Source organism: Coccinella septempunctata, chromosome 2, assembly GCF_907165205.1.
Source record: "Coccinella septempunctata chromosome 2, icCocSept1.1, whole genome shotgun sequence".
Classification (NCBI taxonomy): domain Eukaryota; kingdom Metazoa; phylum Arthropoda; class Insecta; order Coleoptera; family Coccinellidae; genus Coccinella; species Coccinella septempunctata.
Window position 1 is genome coordinate 13,743,142 of NC_058190.1, and position 19,783 is coordinate 13,762,924.

The following is a 19,783-nucleotide window of genomic DNA, read 5'->3' on the forward strand; positions in this document are numbered from 1 at the left end:
GAGGAGTCATTGAAGCATTGAACTAAAGTTCTTTAGTTCAATGGGAGGAGTTCCCTACATGTTGGCCAACCTAGAAAAAGGTCTAAAAGGTCTACCAACGGGACATGATTGCTTTCTAACGAAACCTACTTCATTCCTTCCGCAATGATCAAATATATTTATGAAATTCTACCGAGCTTTCTAGAGTTTACTTTTAAAGAGAAAAAAGATTTTCATAACCTCGATTGCTGATTGGTTGAAATTTATGTTGGTATTACTACTTCTTGTGACAATTGACATATTTCATTGGCAAATGTCATTTTTACTGATATTTATAATATTAATATTAATATTGTCAATGTGCTGTATAGCTTACAAAATACAAGAAAACAAGAATGCGTTCAAGCAAAGATTGTGCACAGAACCAAAACTTTGCCCATAACCTAACAGATTATTTTTCCTTCTTGACATTTGCCAACGAAACATGTCAATTCATAGAGTTTGTCTATGTGTCAATTGTCACAGAAGTGACCAACATAAATTTCAACCAATCAGCAATCGAGGTTTTTCTCTTTAACAGTAAACCAGAGACAAGAGACCCTTTCTCTATGCAGTAAACTCTAGAAAGCTCGATAGAATTTCATTATTATATTTGATCATTGCGGAAAATATGAAGTAGGTTTCGTTAGGAAGCAGTCATTCCCCGTTGGTAGACCTTTTAGACCTGGAACTCCTCCATTGATTTTTGTTCATTTTTGAATGGGTTGCCTACGCTTCTCGATCTTCACAGGACGTCACAGGTAACTTTAGTTAACTATTAGTAATCGCAATTACATATCGGCATATCGCGGATTCACCACCTATGTGCCTACGTTATGTTGTTATCATTGAACTCAAAGAGTATTTTTGATTGAACTCTTTATTGAGTTTCAATGTTTGCTATTATCAAAGAGTAAGAGTACTAAGTTTGTGGTGGTAGAGTTTTTGGTTAGAACGAAGAGGTTAGAACTCGTAACGTAACTCGTCCTAACCTCAAATGTAGTTTGAAGTTTGAAAATAACATTACCGTAGATAGAGAACATTACCCATCTAACCCATCATTGAAAGACAAATGAGTTTCGTTTGAAATTCGGTTTTTAATTTAAGGCTCTGACTTGGGATGTTTAATGAAATTTCGTGAAAAGTGAGATTTTCAAACAGTCATCCGTTGGTGGAATATTATTGTTCAACAGCTACGTGATGAAAACAAAAAAACTTAAAATTTCGAAAAAAGATGGGGGTTTGAAACACGCTGGTGGAATTTCGGAGTTGCCTATTGAAAAAAGTGATCATGATACCGAGATGACAAACGTTTCAGTTGAAGAAATTGATTCTAAAAATGAAGGGACTGTTTCTATCGTTCCATCCTCAAACAAGGCTTCGCGGAGATCCAAAGAAGGTGAAAACGATAACGATGCTTCATCTGATAGGCAGTATGAAAAAAAGAAGAAGAAAAGGAAACATAATTGTAATTTGGATGATGCCAAATTCAATACTGATATCACAGAGGATAATACTAGTGAAATGCATTCTTCTGATATAAATACAAAAGCTGTTGATGGTGTAGTTGAAGTCAAGAAAACGAAAAAACTTGATGATCCTAATCCAAGAAAGAAAGCAATAAAAAATGAAGGGTCCGAGAATATTAATTCGCAAGAATGGGTTAAAGATGACTCATTTGTCTCTATATATCCTGAATCTCCAAAGAAAAGAAAAGGTTGGTATACCGCACTGATTTACGCAGGAATGGTCAGTTTAAGCTCGGTAGTATATTATTCATATTATTTCATTATCTTATATAAATCTATTCATATAAAATTTATCAACGTAGAATGCAGTAAAGGCTGAAATAACATTTAAAACTTTCAAGAGTACGAAAAAAAAATATAAAGAATTCAAAAAAATTTGACCCTCAAATTCAGACAGCATAGACGTGATTGGCAGAGTGAAATATTTCAAGTTTCCATATATCGAGGGACTTACCAACCAGATGAAGAATTTAATCAGGGGTTTTTCTGAAAATGTGAAGTTAGCATCATACACCCTTTCGGTTTGTAATTCGTTGTTTTCGAGACTGAAAGATGTTGACACTGTTCTGGACCGCAGTGAAGTAATCTATAAGATTCCCCGCATGAATTGTCACAAATGTAATATAGATCAAACGAAACAGCTTCTTGGAAATAGAAACAAACAGCACAAATATAACTGTAACGAAAGTTGTAAATCTAAAGAGAACAACACAGCCCTTGCAACCCACCATTTCAGTGAACACCACAATTTCAATTTTCGGGCAGTCTCCATTTTAGATGTAGAAAATAATTGGATGAAAAGAAATATAAGTGAAATGATATATATAAAATTGAATAATACTGTAAATTGTTGCACTGACACCCAGAACTTGAGCTTGGTATACACTGGCATTTTGGACCTATTCAAAAATAAATATTCAACTAGGTAATTTCAAAATAAGATAAAAAATGTGTTGATATCATACGGTTGATTCCACCTGTCATAAACATGATATGGGGAGTCACATCAGTTTTGGCACATTCACTGAAGGTGATGCATTGCATTTATCGATACAATATTTGTATAGAATTTTCTGACAAAGTTTTTCGAGTTTCCATGAGTCTCTGGTCTATATTGTCCATTACACTGAAGATCCATCAGGTGGAAAACATAATTTCAACTTTGGTGAGTGTTTCATGTTGGGTTTTTTCGTCCAATCTTATTTATTTTCCAAAAAGTTGATAAATTTGTGTATTTTTGATTATGTTAGTATAGTTCGTGTTTTACTCTTTTTTGAATTATCAAAAAAAAATTTTTTGTAATTTTTTAAATTTTCTTTCGTACTCTTGAAAGTTTTAAATGTTATTTCAGCCTTTATTGCATTCTACGTTAATAGATTTTGTATGAATGGATTTATATAAGATAAGATCTTTGAAAAATTGTATCTTTTGTAGCCCTGAAGAAGTGGAAATATATTCGCGAAACGTCGGCATTAGTTGGGTTTAGTTTTTGACCATCTACGTTTCCTATATCCTGAGAAAAATCTAGAATTATGATCTCAGGAAATGAAATACCAGACACATAATACCTATACTTTCATGGAACTGGAACATCGACCTTTTAAGTCCTGAGTCGAGAATCGCGGTGGATTTTTAGCTATTACCCTCAGAAGTAAAAAGTGTACAAAATACCCGTTGCTGGGGGTTTTTTTGATGGAAATAGGTTCTTCCAACATGCTGAACCAGACCTCTAGGGTGAAATATAATAGTAAAAATACCTGTTACTTGGGTTTTTTTGATGGAAATAATTTTCTACGAACATGCTGAACACGACCTACTGGGTGAAATATTTTGTCCATCAAAGTCCCCCTCCAACTATTTGAACTTGAACTATCTTGTTACAGTAAAAACTTTATAAAATACGCGTTGCTCGGAATTTTTGATGGAAATGGGTTGTTACCAATATGCTGAACACGGCCTACAGGGTTGAATATTTTGTGCATCAAAAACTACCCCCCCACAGAACACTAATATACCCCCATCAACACTCTGAAGTACCCCGAGCAAACTAACTGGTTTCAATTCAGTTGGATCGGTATTTTCTCATTTTTAGATGCCTGTAACTCCGAATGTCCGCATCCTAAACCATCGACATAACTGGCGCATTCGTTCCCTCAACGTTTTTTAGTCCGTAGTTTATACTTTTATACCTTACAGTTGCTTCTGACGATTTGCCCGAGAAAAAGGAAAGGAAAAAGAAAAAGGGGAATATGTCTCTGTTCATTTCGCCTGCTCTCCTAGCCGGTTTGACACCTGATACTAGCCACCCTGCTCAAGCATGTAAAGAAGAAGAAGAAGAATCATCAGAAAACCAACCAAAGAAGAAAAAACATGACAAATGTTTGAATTCTCAGTTCGCAGATGCACCTGAAGGTAATACCAGCAAAGATTATAGATATTACCATATACAGTGACTATATAATATATGGGGGGTATAAAGTCAGTGTATTACCATAGATAAACTAATCCCTCTAGATGGCCAACGTAAGTACTAAAGCCTGGTCGCGCTAACACCAGCGCTTCTTGTGTTTGTAGGCTGAACTAATCGTAATTTGGCGGGAATCCGAATCATTGACGACGAGATGATTGGGCTATTTCCATCCAAATGATGGAATAAGCCCGACAAATTCTTTTAGAATTCAAATATCATTATACTCATCATACAAAACGTATTTTCGGTGAAGAAATAGAGCATATTCAATATAATAAAAGATTTATTTACCAGAATGAGTTCATGAAAAAAAAATGAAATAATTATGAAAATAAATTCAGTGTTGCATTTAACATTGGAAATCTATAAACTTCCACTCAATATTTTCTATAGACATAGTTGAAGAAGTAGCAATCCAAAATTTGTCAATTATAACTGGTGAAAATTTCTTTGAACATAGTAATTATAGCAGAAAATGGACTAATTCATTTACATATCCTCAAAAAAGGAATCAGCAAAATAATAGTGTTCTTAGCTTTACCACAATAGTTAATGAGATCCCAGCATTTCTAAGTGTAACTGTCGTAGCATTAAGCATAAATAAGTGGAGGGGCAGCACTTTCTGTTACATTTTGTCGAAATCAGACACATTTGGTTGACATCGGGAACATATGGTTAGAATCTGTTAAGCAGTGGCATGGTTCCTGACATCCAGCATTAGTACCTAACAATATTACACCCCAATAAGAATTTTTAGAAGGATATGGATTGAATTCTTCATATTTCAAACCCTTTGAGAATTCAATTTCGGAATGAGCATAATCTAACAACTATCAACTATTGATAAATACTTTACTCACCTAGCTCATTCAATTACATATTTAATCCTCTACTTTTATCCTTTTCATATTAGTCCTCAATTGGCGGGAGATCCATATTAAAACTGCTTCACATAGGAATCAACTAGATGCAATATCGCTAGCTAGAAGTAAATGTTAGTATAAAGACATGCAAAATTGGGTGCCTTAATTATTAGAGCGTGTTTCCATGTACATTTTACATCACAATATACTTTTATATGTCCTAAAATCAAAATTGAAAACATTATTATATGGAAGATATTCGTATGTCGTAGATCATTTCTGCAGTACGTCAATCATAAACCGTAACAAGAAAAATGATATGCTATGCTTGCGCTTCCGGATGATTATAAGTTTGTTGAGAAAGGTTCATAGAACACATTCCAACAGAAATAAATCTTAAGAAATTCGCTAAAATATCCTAAAACAGGCGAGAAGTATGCGGCATTTTTAGTCCCATAAGAAATGCATAGGGAATTCAGCGACCAGATCCACGGATGGATCGCGATTCAAAATTCCCGTCTAACCTCACTAATATGGTCTATAAGCATTGAACTCTAAAAGAACTGGAAGGGCCTCTTAGGTACCGAAATACGACGAAAAGTGTGTCCAACTGAGAAGTAAGATGTAGAGCAACCCATCTCTTTCTAATGGTTCGGCAACCAATCGAATAACCGCATCAGACGCAGCAGTCGTCCCAACAACGCCCGGGTTTTTTTTGTTTACATCGTTATTAACCAATTGACAGAGCGCAGAGGGAGATAGGTTGCTCTACATCTTCCCTTTCAGTCTTCCTCAGTTTGCCTGCATCTAGATGCCGTTTCAGTTCTTTTAGAGTTCAATGTCTATAAGTCATAAATGAAAAAAATTACTGATTCCAAAAATATTCAATTTTCTTTTATTGATTCGTCAGATAGGAATTGTCGGAGATGAAATAGTTATTGGTGCAACCGGTTGGGAAAAGCATTTTTTTTTTTCGTAATGAGCGAATTTCTGCGCTGCACAAAAGAACGATTATCAACTTGATACTCTTTGATCTAGAGGGATTATTTGTCTATGTCATAGACATAGAGGCATGGACTGAGCAATGCCAGCATGAAATTGGCTATTTTATAGAAAGAGAGAAATGATCGTCGGGCCTTTACCTGTCTCTTTTGTGTTCACATATAGGTTAGTGCGGACCAATCAAAATTCTAGAAAAAGGCAACATAGCATGCCCGATGTTCAGTTTCTCTCTATGTCTATGGTCTATGGATATTACCTAACCTAACTCTATAATTTTTGAATACCAGTTTTGCTTGTTGATCCCGAGTGCTATAATATTTAATTTTTCTAATTCAGGAAAATCTACATCTTGTTCGGAATCGAAAACAATGTTTCAATCAAAAAAGAGCAGCAAGCTTCCCACTATACCCAATTCAGTGTTGGATAATTTATTATTAAAATTTGATAAAATTGTTGAGGAAGATAAAAAAAAACAAGAAGAGATTGAGGCAGCTAAAAACAAGTGTCTGTATGTCAAGAAAAAGGAGAAAAAATGTAGCCAGGACAGTAGTGAAGATGAAAACTTAGGTATGTGAATTTTGGGACATCTGGTAGTTTTATACATGGTGATCTTCTAGTAACTTAAGGTACAATATAGTTTCGTGGTAAATTGACAACAACTAAGAGAGCCAGAAAATTACAATTGAATGTGGGATGGGGCTCTTTGTTTTGGAGATACAGGTTGATTTATTGATCTGAGAAGAACTTTTGGTTAACTATAGCTCCAAAACTGTTCAACGAATTCTTCTCAAATTTGGCAGTTATTGTCATCTCAGACCATCAAACTGGTCAGATGAACCTCATTAAAAAAGTGGGTAAAAGTTTAGATTAGTGCCCACCTCTGATTTTGACGTCGATTTCTTCTTAGATAAAGTCTTGTATGAAAAATCGATTGGTGTATGTCTCAACCTTAGGAGACTTGTAGTTTGGGAGATATGATTTTTCAAAGTTCTTATGAAAATTGCGAAAATTCGATATAAATCAGTCGAATTGTAATATTTTCCCTGTTCAGCCCTTCAATAACTAAATCCAATCGTTTATTCGTTTAATTAATATCTTAAAATGGCATTTTCATGTACAAATATGATTTTTCACTGTCCTAACTTAAACTAACCTAACCTAACCTCAAAACCATTATTTATATTTCATCGAAAATTGAAAAATTCCCCATATTTTTCAGAATAAACTAACTGAAATCATTGACTCATCGAATTCTCTTAATGCCAACATTCGAATTCATTGAAATTGATGAAAAAAATCGAAGACAAACATCCAAGGTGGGCGCTAAAGTAAACAGGAGCCAAAAAGTGAAATATCAATTGGTCTCTAACACCATCTGATTTTTCAAGGATTTTTCTTTTGATTAATGTTTTTTTACTGAAACAACACAGACCTTTCATTGCTTTTCCTTTAAAATTAATTCAAAAAATTTGTCAGCGTCATTACGGCTCTGAATTTTGTGATGGGACCTTCCTGAAATTGAATTTATTGCTCAAAAGGTTTTAACATTTGGAATATTCAAGTTGAATTACAATCAACTCTAAAGAGACGCAACTCTCAGCACAGATTTTCTGTTAACTCTTTCCGGTGCAGGAATTCCAGTGAAAATAAAACCTTAGCGATACAAGAAAACTTTAGTTCGAAAAAATGAAGATTACTGAAACATTAATTATCAACAAAATGATTGAAACAATATGCATTTCTTGAGTAAATAATCGATAACAGGCAAAATAAATGGTGTCATGTTACTCTATAAAGCCCAATAAAGGGCCTGCTATAGCGGTGTATAATTTAAACCTGGTTCCTATTAGGTATAAGACTGAATATATGGTGGTTTAAATATTACACCATCGTACTGTACCGTACACAAAAAGCGTGCTTCAAAATTTGAACTACCGTACTTGAAAGAGTTAACATATAGTGTGGTGTTTACGACAATACATTCTTAGGTCCCGTTTTTCTGCCACCATGTAATATAATAATATTGTTTATTTGTGAAATTTTACAGAACTTAACACATCGTATTAAAAATCAATATATATTTAGGGACATGATGAATAAAGAAATAAACTGAATGAAATGTTTGAACGGGCATAATTATTTAAATTTTTTGAGAAATAGATTTCCATTACTGGTAAATGCTCTAATAATATCTTACCTGAGGGGCAACATGGGTTCATACCTACTAGATCCATCATAGCTAATTTTTGAAATGTCTCAACGTTTGGACCAGAGCTGTTGATGCCGATAGATCAGTCGATTTCGCCCGTGCCTCCGATTGTATCCCCCTGAGGAGGTTGTTACATGAACTGTGGCATGTAGGCATTCGCAGTGATTTGGTCGTTTGGGTTGAAAAGTTCCTCTCTTACACAAAGTTTTCGGTCAGTATGGGTTCAAGTAGAACTAGATCTTTCCTGAGGAATGTGTTAGGTCCCATTAGTTTTCTCATTAATATTTCCGATGTGCTGGCAACGTTATGCTTTTAGTGTTGTTCATAAGAAGATGAGAAAAAACTATTCAACATTCCCAGTACTCATCATTCTATTTTACGAGAGGATCTTGTTACCCTGGTGAAATGGTGCAAAGACTGGTTACTTCCGTTAAATATGAGAAGTAAAAAGTGTTGCATTAGGAAGGGGGAATCCAAGACAGAATTTCACCTTCAATAGGCAGTTCAAGGTTTTGAACCGACTGCCGTCGAGATTGTTTGTGCTCCTAGTTAGAACAGTTTTAAAAACAGATTTGACGAGTGAGCCGCGGAATGTTATAGTTTGAAGGTTTTTTTTGTTGTCCCTTGTTCTTTTTTTTATTATCTACTTTGTACCATTTTTTATAATAATAACTCATTTCGAAAACATAGCTGATACCTCTTCATTTTGAACGAAGAAATAACTCAATTTATGCAGCTTTTACAAAAATATGAAGAGCTTTATCGGTCGAAAGGATTCGTCAAAAATGAGATATTAATTTTTATATAAATTTTTTAACCATCATATAATTCTGGCATAATAACGAAACAATCCTCGTCCCTTTTCTATTAAGATGACTAGCTGACCCGGCAAACGTTGTTTTGCCATATAAATAATTTCCATGTTGTATCATAAAAAAATAGAAATTAAAAATTTTGTCTAAAAAATAAAAAAAAAATTTAGGGGTGGATTACCCCTAACATTTAGGGGGATGAAAAATAGATGTTGGCCGATTCTCATAGATAGCTGACCCGGCAAACGTTGTTTTGCCATATAAATAATTTCCTAATGATTAAATTACTAAAATGGCTATTAAGAAATAAGGGTTGATCGTAGAAGGGTGAAAATTGAGGATTGTATGTATTTTTGTATGTTGTATCATAAAAAAATAGAAATTAAAAATTTTGTCTAAAAAATAAGAAAAAATTTAGGGGTGGACTACCCCTAACATTTAGGGGGATGAAAAATAGATGTTGGCCGATTCTCATAGATAGCTGACCCGGCAAACGTTGTTTTGCCATATAAATAATTTCCTAATGATTAAATTACTAAAATGGCTATTAAAAAATAAGGGTTGATCGTAGAAGGGTGAAAATTGAGGATTGTATGTATTTTTGTATGTTGTATCATAAAAAAATAGAAATTAAAAATTTTGTCTAAAGAATAAAAAAAAAATTTAGGGGTGGACTACCCCTAACATTTAGGGGGATGAAAAATAGATGTTGGCCGATTCTCATAGATAGCTGACCCGGCAAACGTTGTTTTGCCATATAAATAATTTCCTAATGATTAAATTACTAAAATGGCTATTAAAAAATAAGGGTTGATCGTAGAAGGGTGAAAATTGAGGATTGTATGTATTTTTGTATGTTGTATCATAAAAAAATAGAAATTAAAAATTTTGTCTAAAAAATAAAAAATAAAATTTAGGGGTGGACTACCCCTAATATTTAGGGGGATGAAAAATAGATGTTGGCCGATTCTCATAGATAGCTGACCCGGCAAACGTTGTTTTGCCATATAAATAATTTCCTAATGATTAAATTACTAAAATGGCTATTAAAAAATAAGGGTTGATCGTAGAAGGGTGAAAATTGAGGATTGTATGTATTTTTGTATGTTGTATCATAAAAAAATAGAAATTAAAAATTTTGTCTAAAAAATACAAAAAAAAATTTAGGGGTGGACTACCCCTAACATTTAGGGGGATGAAAAATAGATGTTGGCCGATTCTCATAGATACCGGATAAGCACAAAAAATTTCATCAAAATCGGTCAAGCCGTTTCGGAGGAGTATGGTAACGAAAACTATGACACGAGAATTTTATATATTAGATAAGTACCATGGTCAGCATCTACTCTTTGTCAACGAAATGAAATTTCTGGTAATACTTCGGGCGATGGTGGTTTGTTAGTTCGATTTAGATCGTAACATTCGTTGATTTAATTATCTGCGGATGTTATGCGTCTAATTTGTTTTTATTTACCTGCCTTACTATGAAGGCATTCCTATTTAGCATTATTAAGGCGGAAACACATTATTAAAACGCGACGCGAGCTGGAACGAATGAATTGTTCGCACGTGGCGTCGCGTCGAGTGTTCATAGTATGATTCTCGTCTATAGAAAACAATACATTTGATTCGACTCAACACGCATCACGTTTCATCGAGTCGCGTCGCGTTTTAATACATAATGTGCTTCCGCCTTTAATGTTCGTTGGCGTTTGAGTTTGGTTTGGGTTTGTCGTATACCTACCAGGCAAAATTCCTCAGGTTTTTTCTGTGGCAAGCATAAAGTGAATGTCCAGCTTGGCGGATATTTTTGTCCAAATGTAATCTTCAGATATTTGCCTTTTTTCACAAGTGGAATTAATTCTCTATAAGTAGAGAATTGGGGAGATTATATTCATTCTGTGCCTTCCTGAAATAACTCCTTAGTAAGAGCCTGGATCAAAATATGTTTCAAATTAAAGTTTCTTAGCCTTCAGGAAACATCGACTTCAGACATTTAATCTGACTTTGGAGATGGATTTCAAAGTCAAGTAGATATTTTGAATATTAATCTTCGTGAAAAACAAAACGAACTCCGTCGTTTTGTCCATAAAACGAATTTCTCTCGAGATATGAAGTGGGTAATGGAAAGAGCATGGCTCCAAAAATGTTTCAGATAAAAGTCTCTAAGTCTTCGGGAGGGGGGACAGTGGGAAGAGAAGAGAAAAATAGCAAATAAAAAAAAATTCAATTGAAAGATCGAAACCAAAAACTAAATCGATCACCAGAAGTGAATACTCACTTCTTCAAATATGCTCAGTATGTTATGTGTCGAAGATTTTCATCATAACCATTCTTGGCATAAAACACGCTTCATTTTATGACAAAAAATAAACAATGTTTCTAGTTTTTCAACGAAGACTAAGATCCTGTAACAAAAATGTATATTCCCTATTTGAATTTGAAATGACCTTGAAATCAAACTGCAAGGAAATTAATGTCTGCATTCGATATTCCCCTGAAGGCTAAGAAACATTTTTTGACCCAGGCCAAGGACTTATTTCAGTGGATTTTTTGAAATCGGTCAGCCTGTATATCCAGAACATCAATCGGTATATAAGTGAAATTCTTGATGACGGTGGAGATTGAGGACTTTCTGGATAATTCTTTCGGCTGTTTTCATCTTCATTCCATTTTTATTCTGGAACAAACAAGTGAACCCTGATGACGGCATGCGAAGAATTGGCAAAACATTGGTAAAAACAAGAGTTGATGGAAGCATCCCAAATAATTATCCAGCTATATGTACAATTATGAGTATGATTCAATGAAAGTAAATTATTAAAATATCGTTGAAGTGATATAACTTTTGAAGAAAATGGTGAAATTGCTTCGTTTATGTCCATAAGGAAATGATCGTTATATTAATACCTATAATAGAGGAGCCTCAGGTGTATATGAGGTACTACCTGGCAGTTTGACATTGTACCAGTTTTCATCACTTTTACAGAAATAGCTAGAAGAGATGGTCCTACCACAAATAAAAAAAAGATTATTGAATTAATGAAGGAAACTAAATCTATTGAAAGAATAAAAGATGAACTGAATATGGAGACTGACAATGTAGAATATCAGGTAAGTACTTTTAAATATTACATTTTCAATCAGAACTAGGATTTTCATGTCTATTATTAGGTTAGTGTCACATACCAACAGGAAAATTAATCGATGGAACGATTACTGCGTTCTTTCGACGATTTACTGATATCGCATGCAAGAATTTCCCGTTAGACATTTGAGAAATGTAACTTCTTGTGTACAGGGTATGAGGTATTTCATTCAACAGCGTACATACCAGGATATATTGAACAATTCTCAGCCTACTATAGAACCAAAAAAAAATTAAATGTCAAAATATTTTATTACTCAACATAATAATAATAATAATAATGGGTATTTATTTCATGAATTGTACATAAGTGACAAAATGGAAACAGGTCAAAATTCTCTACAAAAGATATTAATTACATTCTAACAATACGATATATCTATCTACTACAAAACTCCAAGAACTCGATTACACGAGTACACATTGAACTAACATTAAAAATAATTCATTCTTGAACAGTTTAATTTCCTTTATATCTCTAATTTTTCTTGGTAAGTGATTAAACAATTTCATACTCATATAGAAGCTATTATGTTCAGTGATTGACAGTTTGTGAATAGGTAGTAAATACTCAATGATTCTCCTGGTAGCATTTACATTTCTATATTTCGCAAAATAGGAATTGTTCTTGAATAAAAATAATAAGAGTCTATATACATATAGGCCAGGCACAGTTAATATATTATGTCTCTTGAATACACCACTACACGATTCCCTATATTTCATCCCAAACATTATTCTTATAGCTAGTTTCTGGGTGATAAACACACGTTCAGCTTGGGTGCTTCCTCCCCAGAGTATAATTCCATATGAAACAACTGATTGAAAATTTGTAAAATATACTATCTTCAATGTTTCCATATCGCTTCTGTTTCTAATAGCTTTCAACGTATAAATGATTGTGTGAAGCTTTTTTGTTACTGATTCGCAGTGCAACCCCCAGCCAAGATTTTTCTCAATAACTACACCCAATAATCTCGTACATGAGTCTATCTGAACTTCTCCACTATCAAAATTAATAGTCTCAGGGAATGATAAATTGGAGCCATTAGTCGAAAACATTAGAACGTTAGTTTTGTTTCTATTGAGAAGCAAACCATTATCTAGGCACCATTTTTCAATCCGTGTCATTGATATTTTCAAGTTATTCACAACATCCTCAATGTTTCTACCTGATATTAAAACATTAGTGTCATCAGCATATAGGTATGTTTCTATGAGCTCCTCTATAGGTGCCATGTGCTCAGTAGTTGTGTCCTGTGGTTGCGATGTCTCAGTTAAGATGTCAATATGTGGAGGAAGTTCACTTTGAGGGCAGAAAATCTCATAGAAAGCTTCGGGCAGGTCGTCAATATAGACTACGAGTAGAATAGGTCCCACTATAGTACCTTGAGGTACTCTTTTAAGTATGGTCCTTTCAGATGACAGAATTCTTGTACCTTCGTGGTGTAAAAAAGTTATTTGTTTTCTGTTGGTGAGGTAACTTCTAAAAAGTCTCAGAGGTATTCCCCTTATACCACATCTTTCCAGCTTTCTCAACAGCAATTTGTGATCCACGGAGTCGAAAGCCTACGAAAAATCGACAAAAAGCCCAGCGGGACATTGACCTTCTTCAAGGATAGAAGTTATTTTCCACAGGAATTCGAATAAAGCTGTTTCAGTGCTTTTGGCCTCAGTGAAACCATGTTGAGTCTTCGATAAAACACTGAATTTCTTAAGGAACTTTACGAGGCGGTTTGAAAGAACTTTTTCGAAAATCTTTGCGAATGAGGTGATTAAACTAATTGGTCTGTAGTTAATAAAATCGTTTAAATCACCTTTTTTGTGGCATGGTCGTACGAGAGTCTTCTTTAGGGAATCTGGGAAAATACCTGATTTGAACACATGGTTCAATAGGTAACAGAGAGGTCTTATCATTAGGGAAATGTGGCGTTTAATGACATTTATTGGGACTCCGTCATATCCACTGGAAGGTTTATTTTTCATTGATCTGATCACATCTAGTAATTCAGGCTCCTGAACTTCAAAAAGGTAGAATGAGTTGGATAATTTAGCTTTAACATTGCCATAAGTACCATCAGCAACAGAATTTGGAGATGTGGTGACGGGTGGCGTTATGAAGAAATCGTTGAAAAGGTCTGCTAACCGGGACATTTTGGCACCACTGTCAGTATATCCGCAAGGGAGTTTGTTCTCGGGTGATTTTTTTATGTTACTTATATCCTTGACAACATTCCAAACTGCTTTCGATTTGTTTTGGGCATTTTTTATGATAGAAGAATAGAAACACTGCCTACCTGAACTCAAAGCCTCATCATAACGACGTTTACAGCATCTATAGGCGCCTAAATACTCTGAGTTCTGCCTTGAGACAAGAAACAATAAATCCATATTCTCCTCTTAATTGGATATATTTTGCAACGTCTCTAGACCTTTCAAAAAAAATGCTTTTTCTTGCTCTGCAAACCAGACCTCCACAGCTTTTATTACCTCCTATTGGAAAAAAATTTACGACCTTTTAAATTTTTTTTTTTCAGTTTAGGAGAAAGATGATAGTCGGATGGAGCCAAATCTGGTGAATAAGGGGGGTGTTCTAGTAATTCAAACCCTAAGGGAGAGCGCCCACCAACGTAGCGTAGCACTGACATGACACATATACTTCATTCAATTTTATTTTAGCAGTCGGTTGGCCATGGAAATTTGACACATTTCACTCTGTATAGTACGAAAATGAAGCTTGTCAAAACATTTTTGGGTTATAAATCAACGCTATGTTGCCCGTTCTACGTAAAAGTTTCTGTTATTACGTATTTTATCACAATGTCGAATCTCTTCAGAAAATATGTGACGAACATAATTGAAGTTTATACAAAATGTTTGAAGGCATATCAAATCCAGTTATTTGCATGGCAAATACAAGAGATCAGTATAATATCATAATATGCTAGCTTGAGGAGAGTTAATGTTCGATATCTTCTTTGGCTTACATCATTTGTAGATTTCAAAAATATTAACCCGAAGATGAAATGCATATATGATGCAGTGGTTGGGAATGGGTATCTCCCGAAGGAATTAACAGATAATTACAAGAATGTTAAATTCTTCAACAAAAATCATCTTGCATCAATATAAGTAAAAGGAATTGAAGGAAGTTTCAAGTTAAGATGAACTTCACCTTTGAACAAAAATTCCACATGAATAAACAAGTAACAGGGCAACTTGCGCGTATTTGTGGCTATTAATCTTAATACATTGATGTAATAATAATAATAAGGTATTTATTACTACCTTAAGACATTTACATTGTATAGGACATGCCAAATGAAAAATAGAAAAATCCATTTTAGGGAACTTATTCTCCGATGACATTTATCGAAAATCCTGTAGTAAACTTTTCGCATTAATTCACTCAAACATAAAATTCTCAAATGCCACCACTTTTTTGGGTCCCCCAATAGAAGGAAATTCTTTGTCATCCTCTTCATTAACAATCTTTCTGATTGTGGAAATATTCAGCTGAAATATAAGTCGTTTAGATTCAGATAAAACATTATATAAATTCTCTTACATTGAATATGTTCCCTACAGCCTGACGTATTGTGGATTTTAGAATATCAGGGTATAACTATTTGAATGAGCGGACCTGAATTCTAAATAGCATTTCCTGAAACCCTGTCTCTTTTTTCAATCACTTTCGACATTTTCGAATTTTCGTCATAAAAATTGATATTAGTTGTGGCAACGGCGTTATGACATTAACGACATTTCATGAGTGCCAACCTTACTCCGTTCTAGTTACAAAAACTTGAGAAAATTATTTCATGGCCAACCGACTGCTAAAATAAATTTGAATGAAGTATACATGACAAAGGCGATGCCAAATTTTCAGATATCGCACATCTCAGTGAAGTGTCAGTTGCGTGAGATATGTCGTTCTCAGTTCAAATCTGAAAATTATGCATCGCCTTTGTCATGTATGTGCTATGTCAGTGCTATGCTACTTTGGTGGGCGCTCCCACTTAATCACGAATTTTTGGCATGGAAACGTGAGATTGGTGTGCAGGGGCGTTATCCTGCAAAAACAAGACACCTTTGGATAGCTTTCCGCGATTGTAGCTTTGTTTCTGGATCGTAGAAATGTACCCAAGTCCCATCCATAGTAACAAATCCGTTAGTTTACATCGTCTTCAAATCGAGCACAGATCGAACGCGATGCTTCTACCCTTGCACGCTTTTGGTCAACATTTAAACATTTGGGGATCCATTTTGCAGCAATTTTTCTCATGTCCAAATTGACGTAAACTAAATGATGAACGCATTCGTATGAAGCATTCAGTGCTTCAGATATCCTTTTCAGCCCAATTCGACGGTCTGATTAAATCATGTCATGAACTGCATCGATATTTTCGGGGACTGACACAGAAACTGGCCTTCCCGATCGGTCATCATCTTCAATGGAAAATTTATCTCATTTGAAGCTTGCAGTCCAATTTTTCACGGTCGCATACCAAGGGTATTAAGCATATCTTCGTAAATCTTCTTACTTCTTAACCCTTTTAAATACAGGTACTTGATGATCGCTCGATACTCCAATTTTTATATTTCCACAATTTCGGTGAACATCTTCTTTCTTTTAATTTATTGCGTAACTCTGGTTTACTTTTTTGACCTCAAACTTCACACTGACACTTCTAATGAGTTATTGTTCGTTGCTATGGTAACGAAATATTTTTTTTATGCATGGAACTGGTCTAGGCTAACTAGATATCAATACATCCTCGTATATAAAAATTTAATCAAAAGTCCCAAGATCATCAGGCAAGGACACCAACACAGTTTACATGTTCGATAATAATAATAATAATACATAATCTACTGGTTACTTCCGGAAAGTTGTTTCCTGAGACAGAGATTCATCATTGCTATCCAAGATCAAGTGATTCCAACAAGGAACTATATAAAATATATCGCCCAGTGGCGGACGATAGCTGTCGTTATGGCTGTGCGCCGTGCGACACACATTGTTGGCGCTGATTGTGCACTAGGCACTAAAAGTTATGAATGCGATTAAATAAATATCAATTTGAGATATTGAGATAATTTCAACACAACAAATAGAGTTCAACATATTGGCATTAAAATTATTTCGAAACTTGAAAATGTTGGTACTGAGTGTTAACACGTTTTGCTTGAAAAGTTGATAACGCTTGAAAAGTTTTTTTCGGAACAATTCTAGTATTGAATATTGTGCTCAGTTCAGAATTTGTTCTACCACCTTTCGCGGCCCTTCTATAAGGTGTTTAAAGATTAATTTATTCTGGGATATTTCTGTATTTCTCATAAGGAAATAAATTTTAATTTCATATCCATTCAGGTACCGAATATTTCTCGCTGCAATATTCTTCGTGTTCAGTTTTGATCAATAAAATGCAACGAGAAATTTAAAAACTATAATGTTGTGTCTTTTCAACACTAACATTTTGGTAAAATAGGTTTAATGATCTTATTGACGTACGTGAATTGGCACGGCCACATTGTAAATAATAATTAATAAAATTAATTTTTTATCGAGTTCACTGAGGACAGATGGCACTTTCCACGACGTTCAGGGATACCATCCAATTCATAATGGGTACAATTACGGTGGTAGTTCACGGTTGTATGTATATGGTAGATCCTAAAAGGACATTCATACAAAGTTTTAGACTGCTAGAGGTTTATGACGATGGACCTTTCCTCAATTCAAACGATGTAACTTTTTTTTTTAGAAATTGAAAACAATCAAATTCGAAGTACCTTGGCCTCTACCTACTATACATAAAATCGCACGCCATGTCAGTGTTTCACCTACTGCCGAACAGAGGAAACAACTTGAAGGCGCAGGTATCAAATTGAAACTAGGTAAATATACTAAGGAAGAAGATGCAAAAATAAAGAAAAATTGGCAACTATTTTGTCAGGTAAGAAAAACCTCGTCATCATCATCAATATTCTAATTTTGAAAATAATTTTATGGAATATCAGCAATAAATCGCCTTCAAAAAACTCCCACATAAGTAGTTCTGATATTTGTTGGGCAGTTTGGAGACTGTTCAAGTAGGCACAATAATCAGGCTAAACCTATGAAAAATATCACTCTGAATCTTATCATTAGTGATATTTTTTATCCAGAGAAAATTGGAAATGCTTTTTTCCAATATTTTACTGAAATACATCTGCCCACTTCCGTAGTACCTTTTCAAATGTTTATTCCACCCAAAACTAACTCGTTTCTGATTTTAAATTATCTCGCACAAATCCAACGAAATATTCTCCAGCCTATATTGTTAACTGAGGAATAGCAGCCTCTGGCAAGATCTGCCAAGATTCTGAAATACAAAATCATTCTTCCCCCGTAAAAAATTTAAAATACAAAATTAACAACTTGAGCTTGCAGAATATTAATCTTCGTGATGAACTAGAAACATATTGTCCCTTTTGTTTTTTCCATAAAATGAATTTGTCTAGAAATATTTATTGTTTCATGCTTAAGATGATCATGATTAAGTTTCAAATATGGCGGACGAACTTCATTTACATTCGAAAAAACCTAGGAAATGGTTGCAGTATATCTCTGAGAGAATAAACAAGGAAATGACCTAGAAAATCTCGATGAGGCACTTACTGAACTTGTTTCTCATTTAAAAGAGAGAATAAATTATCAGAAACTCGTCATAAAATTACTACTAGAGAAGAATCAAATAATTATCAGGTGATAATAATTCTCAAATGGAAGTCCTACCTGAAAGTAATAAAGTATACAAAGTTAACACTGTTGCCAGGTCGGAAAAAAGTCCTGGAAGAGAAAGAAAGGATATCGGTAATACCAAGATTGTGGGATCTAGGAAACTCGTCTAGTGAAAAGGGCAGTTTTGCTACGGTAACAAAAAGAGCTTGGTTGCATGTAGGAACAGTTAAACCAGGAGTAACTTGTGAGCATATAAAAAATCATTTGTGCGCAAGGTTTCCAGGCGAGGAATTTCTAGTTGACAAAATAAAAGATGAAAAGGGTAATTCGTCGAGTTTGTCCTTGAGAATTGGAGCGGATTATGGGTTATTAGAATATTTGAATAAACCTGAAACTTGGCCTGTTGGGGTGGTGGCTAAAAGGTTTCGCTTTTTCCGACGATATGATCAGACGGTTTAAATATAGGTTAGTCAATTTAAATTGTCAATCCATAAACTTTCAGAAAGAACAATATTCTCAATTCAACATTCCTGGACTGAAGATTGCATCAAATTTTTCAAGAAAAATTACTGCATGTGGCGGTGTCGCTATTTTTACCAAAGACAATCACGAAGTGGAAATAATTGAAGATCTTCAATTGTATGAAGATGAAGGAAATTTTAAAGTGACAGGTATCGAATTTACAAAGTTACGAATACAGGTGATCGGTATATATAAAGCTCCAGGATCTTGATCGGTTTTTCTCCAGGATGTTGGAAAGTTTGAGGGTTATAAATGAACGAGATAGAAATAAAATCTTTTATTGGGAGAGGAAGAATTTGGCTTTAAGCCCTTGTTCCAAGAGCCGTCGAGGGTAACCCTCGATTCATTAACATGAATCGATTTCAAGCGAATAACCTGTAATAACAGCGGTTATTGCTGGTTTTGCCCTTGGTTATGTCCCTTCACAACTTCTAACCTCATTTCAATAACCAGAAGTTTAACCCAGCTCTCGAGTATGGTTAT

General features: G+C 34.5%; 1 protein-coding gene across 1 annotated transcript in view; it reads left to right on the plus strand.

Moving 5' to 3' along the window:
• The first annotated feature begins 990 nt into the window (after positions 1-990).
• LOC123307623 overlaps positions 991-19,783 on the plus strand; it is a 34,525-nt gene continuing 15,732 nt past the window's right edge. Inside the window, exons 1-5 of the mRNA XM_044890009.1 lie at positions 991-1,735; positions 3,744-3,959; positions 6,219-6,449; positions 11,893-12,017; positions 17,820-18,011. Coding sequence (XP_044745944.1) covers positions 1,219-1,735; positions 3,744-3,959; positions 6,219-6,449; positions 11,893-12,017; positions 17,820-18,011 — 1,281 coding nt within the window. The 5' untranslated portion in view covers positions 991-1,218. The remainder of the gene's footprint in view (positions 1,736-3,743; positions 3,960-6,218; positions 6,450-11,892; positions 12,018-17,819; positions 18,012-19,783) is intronic.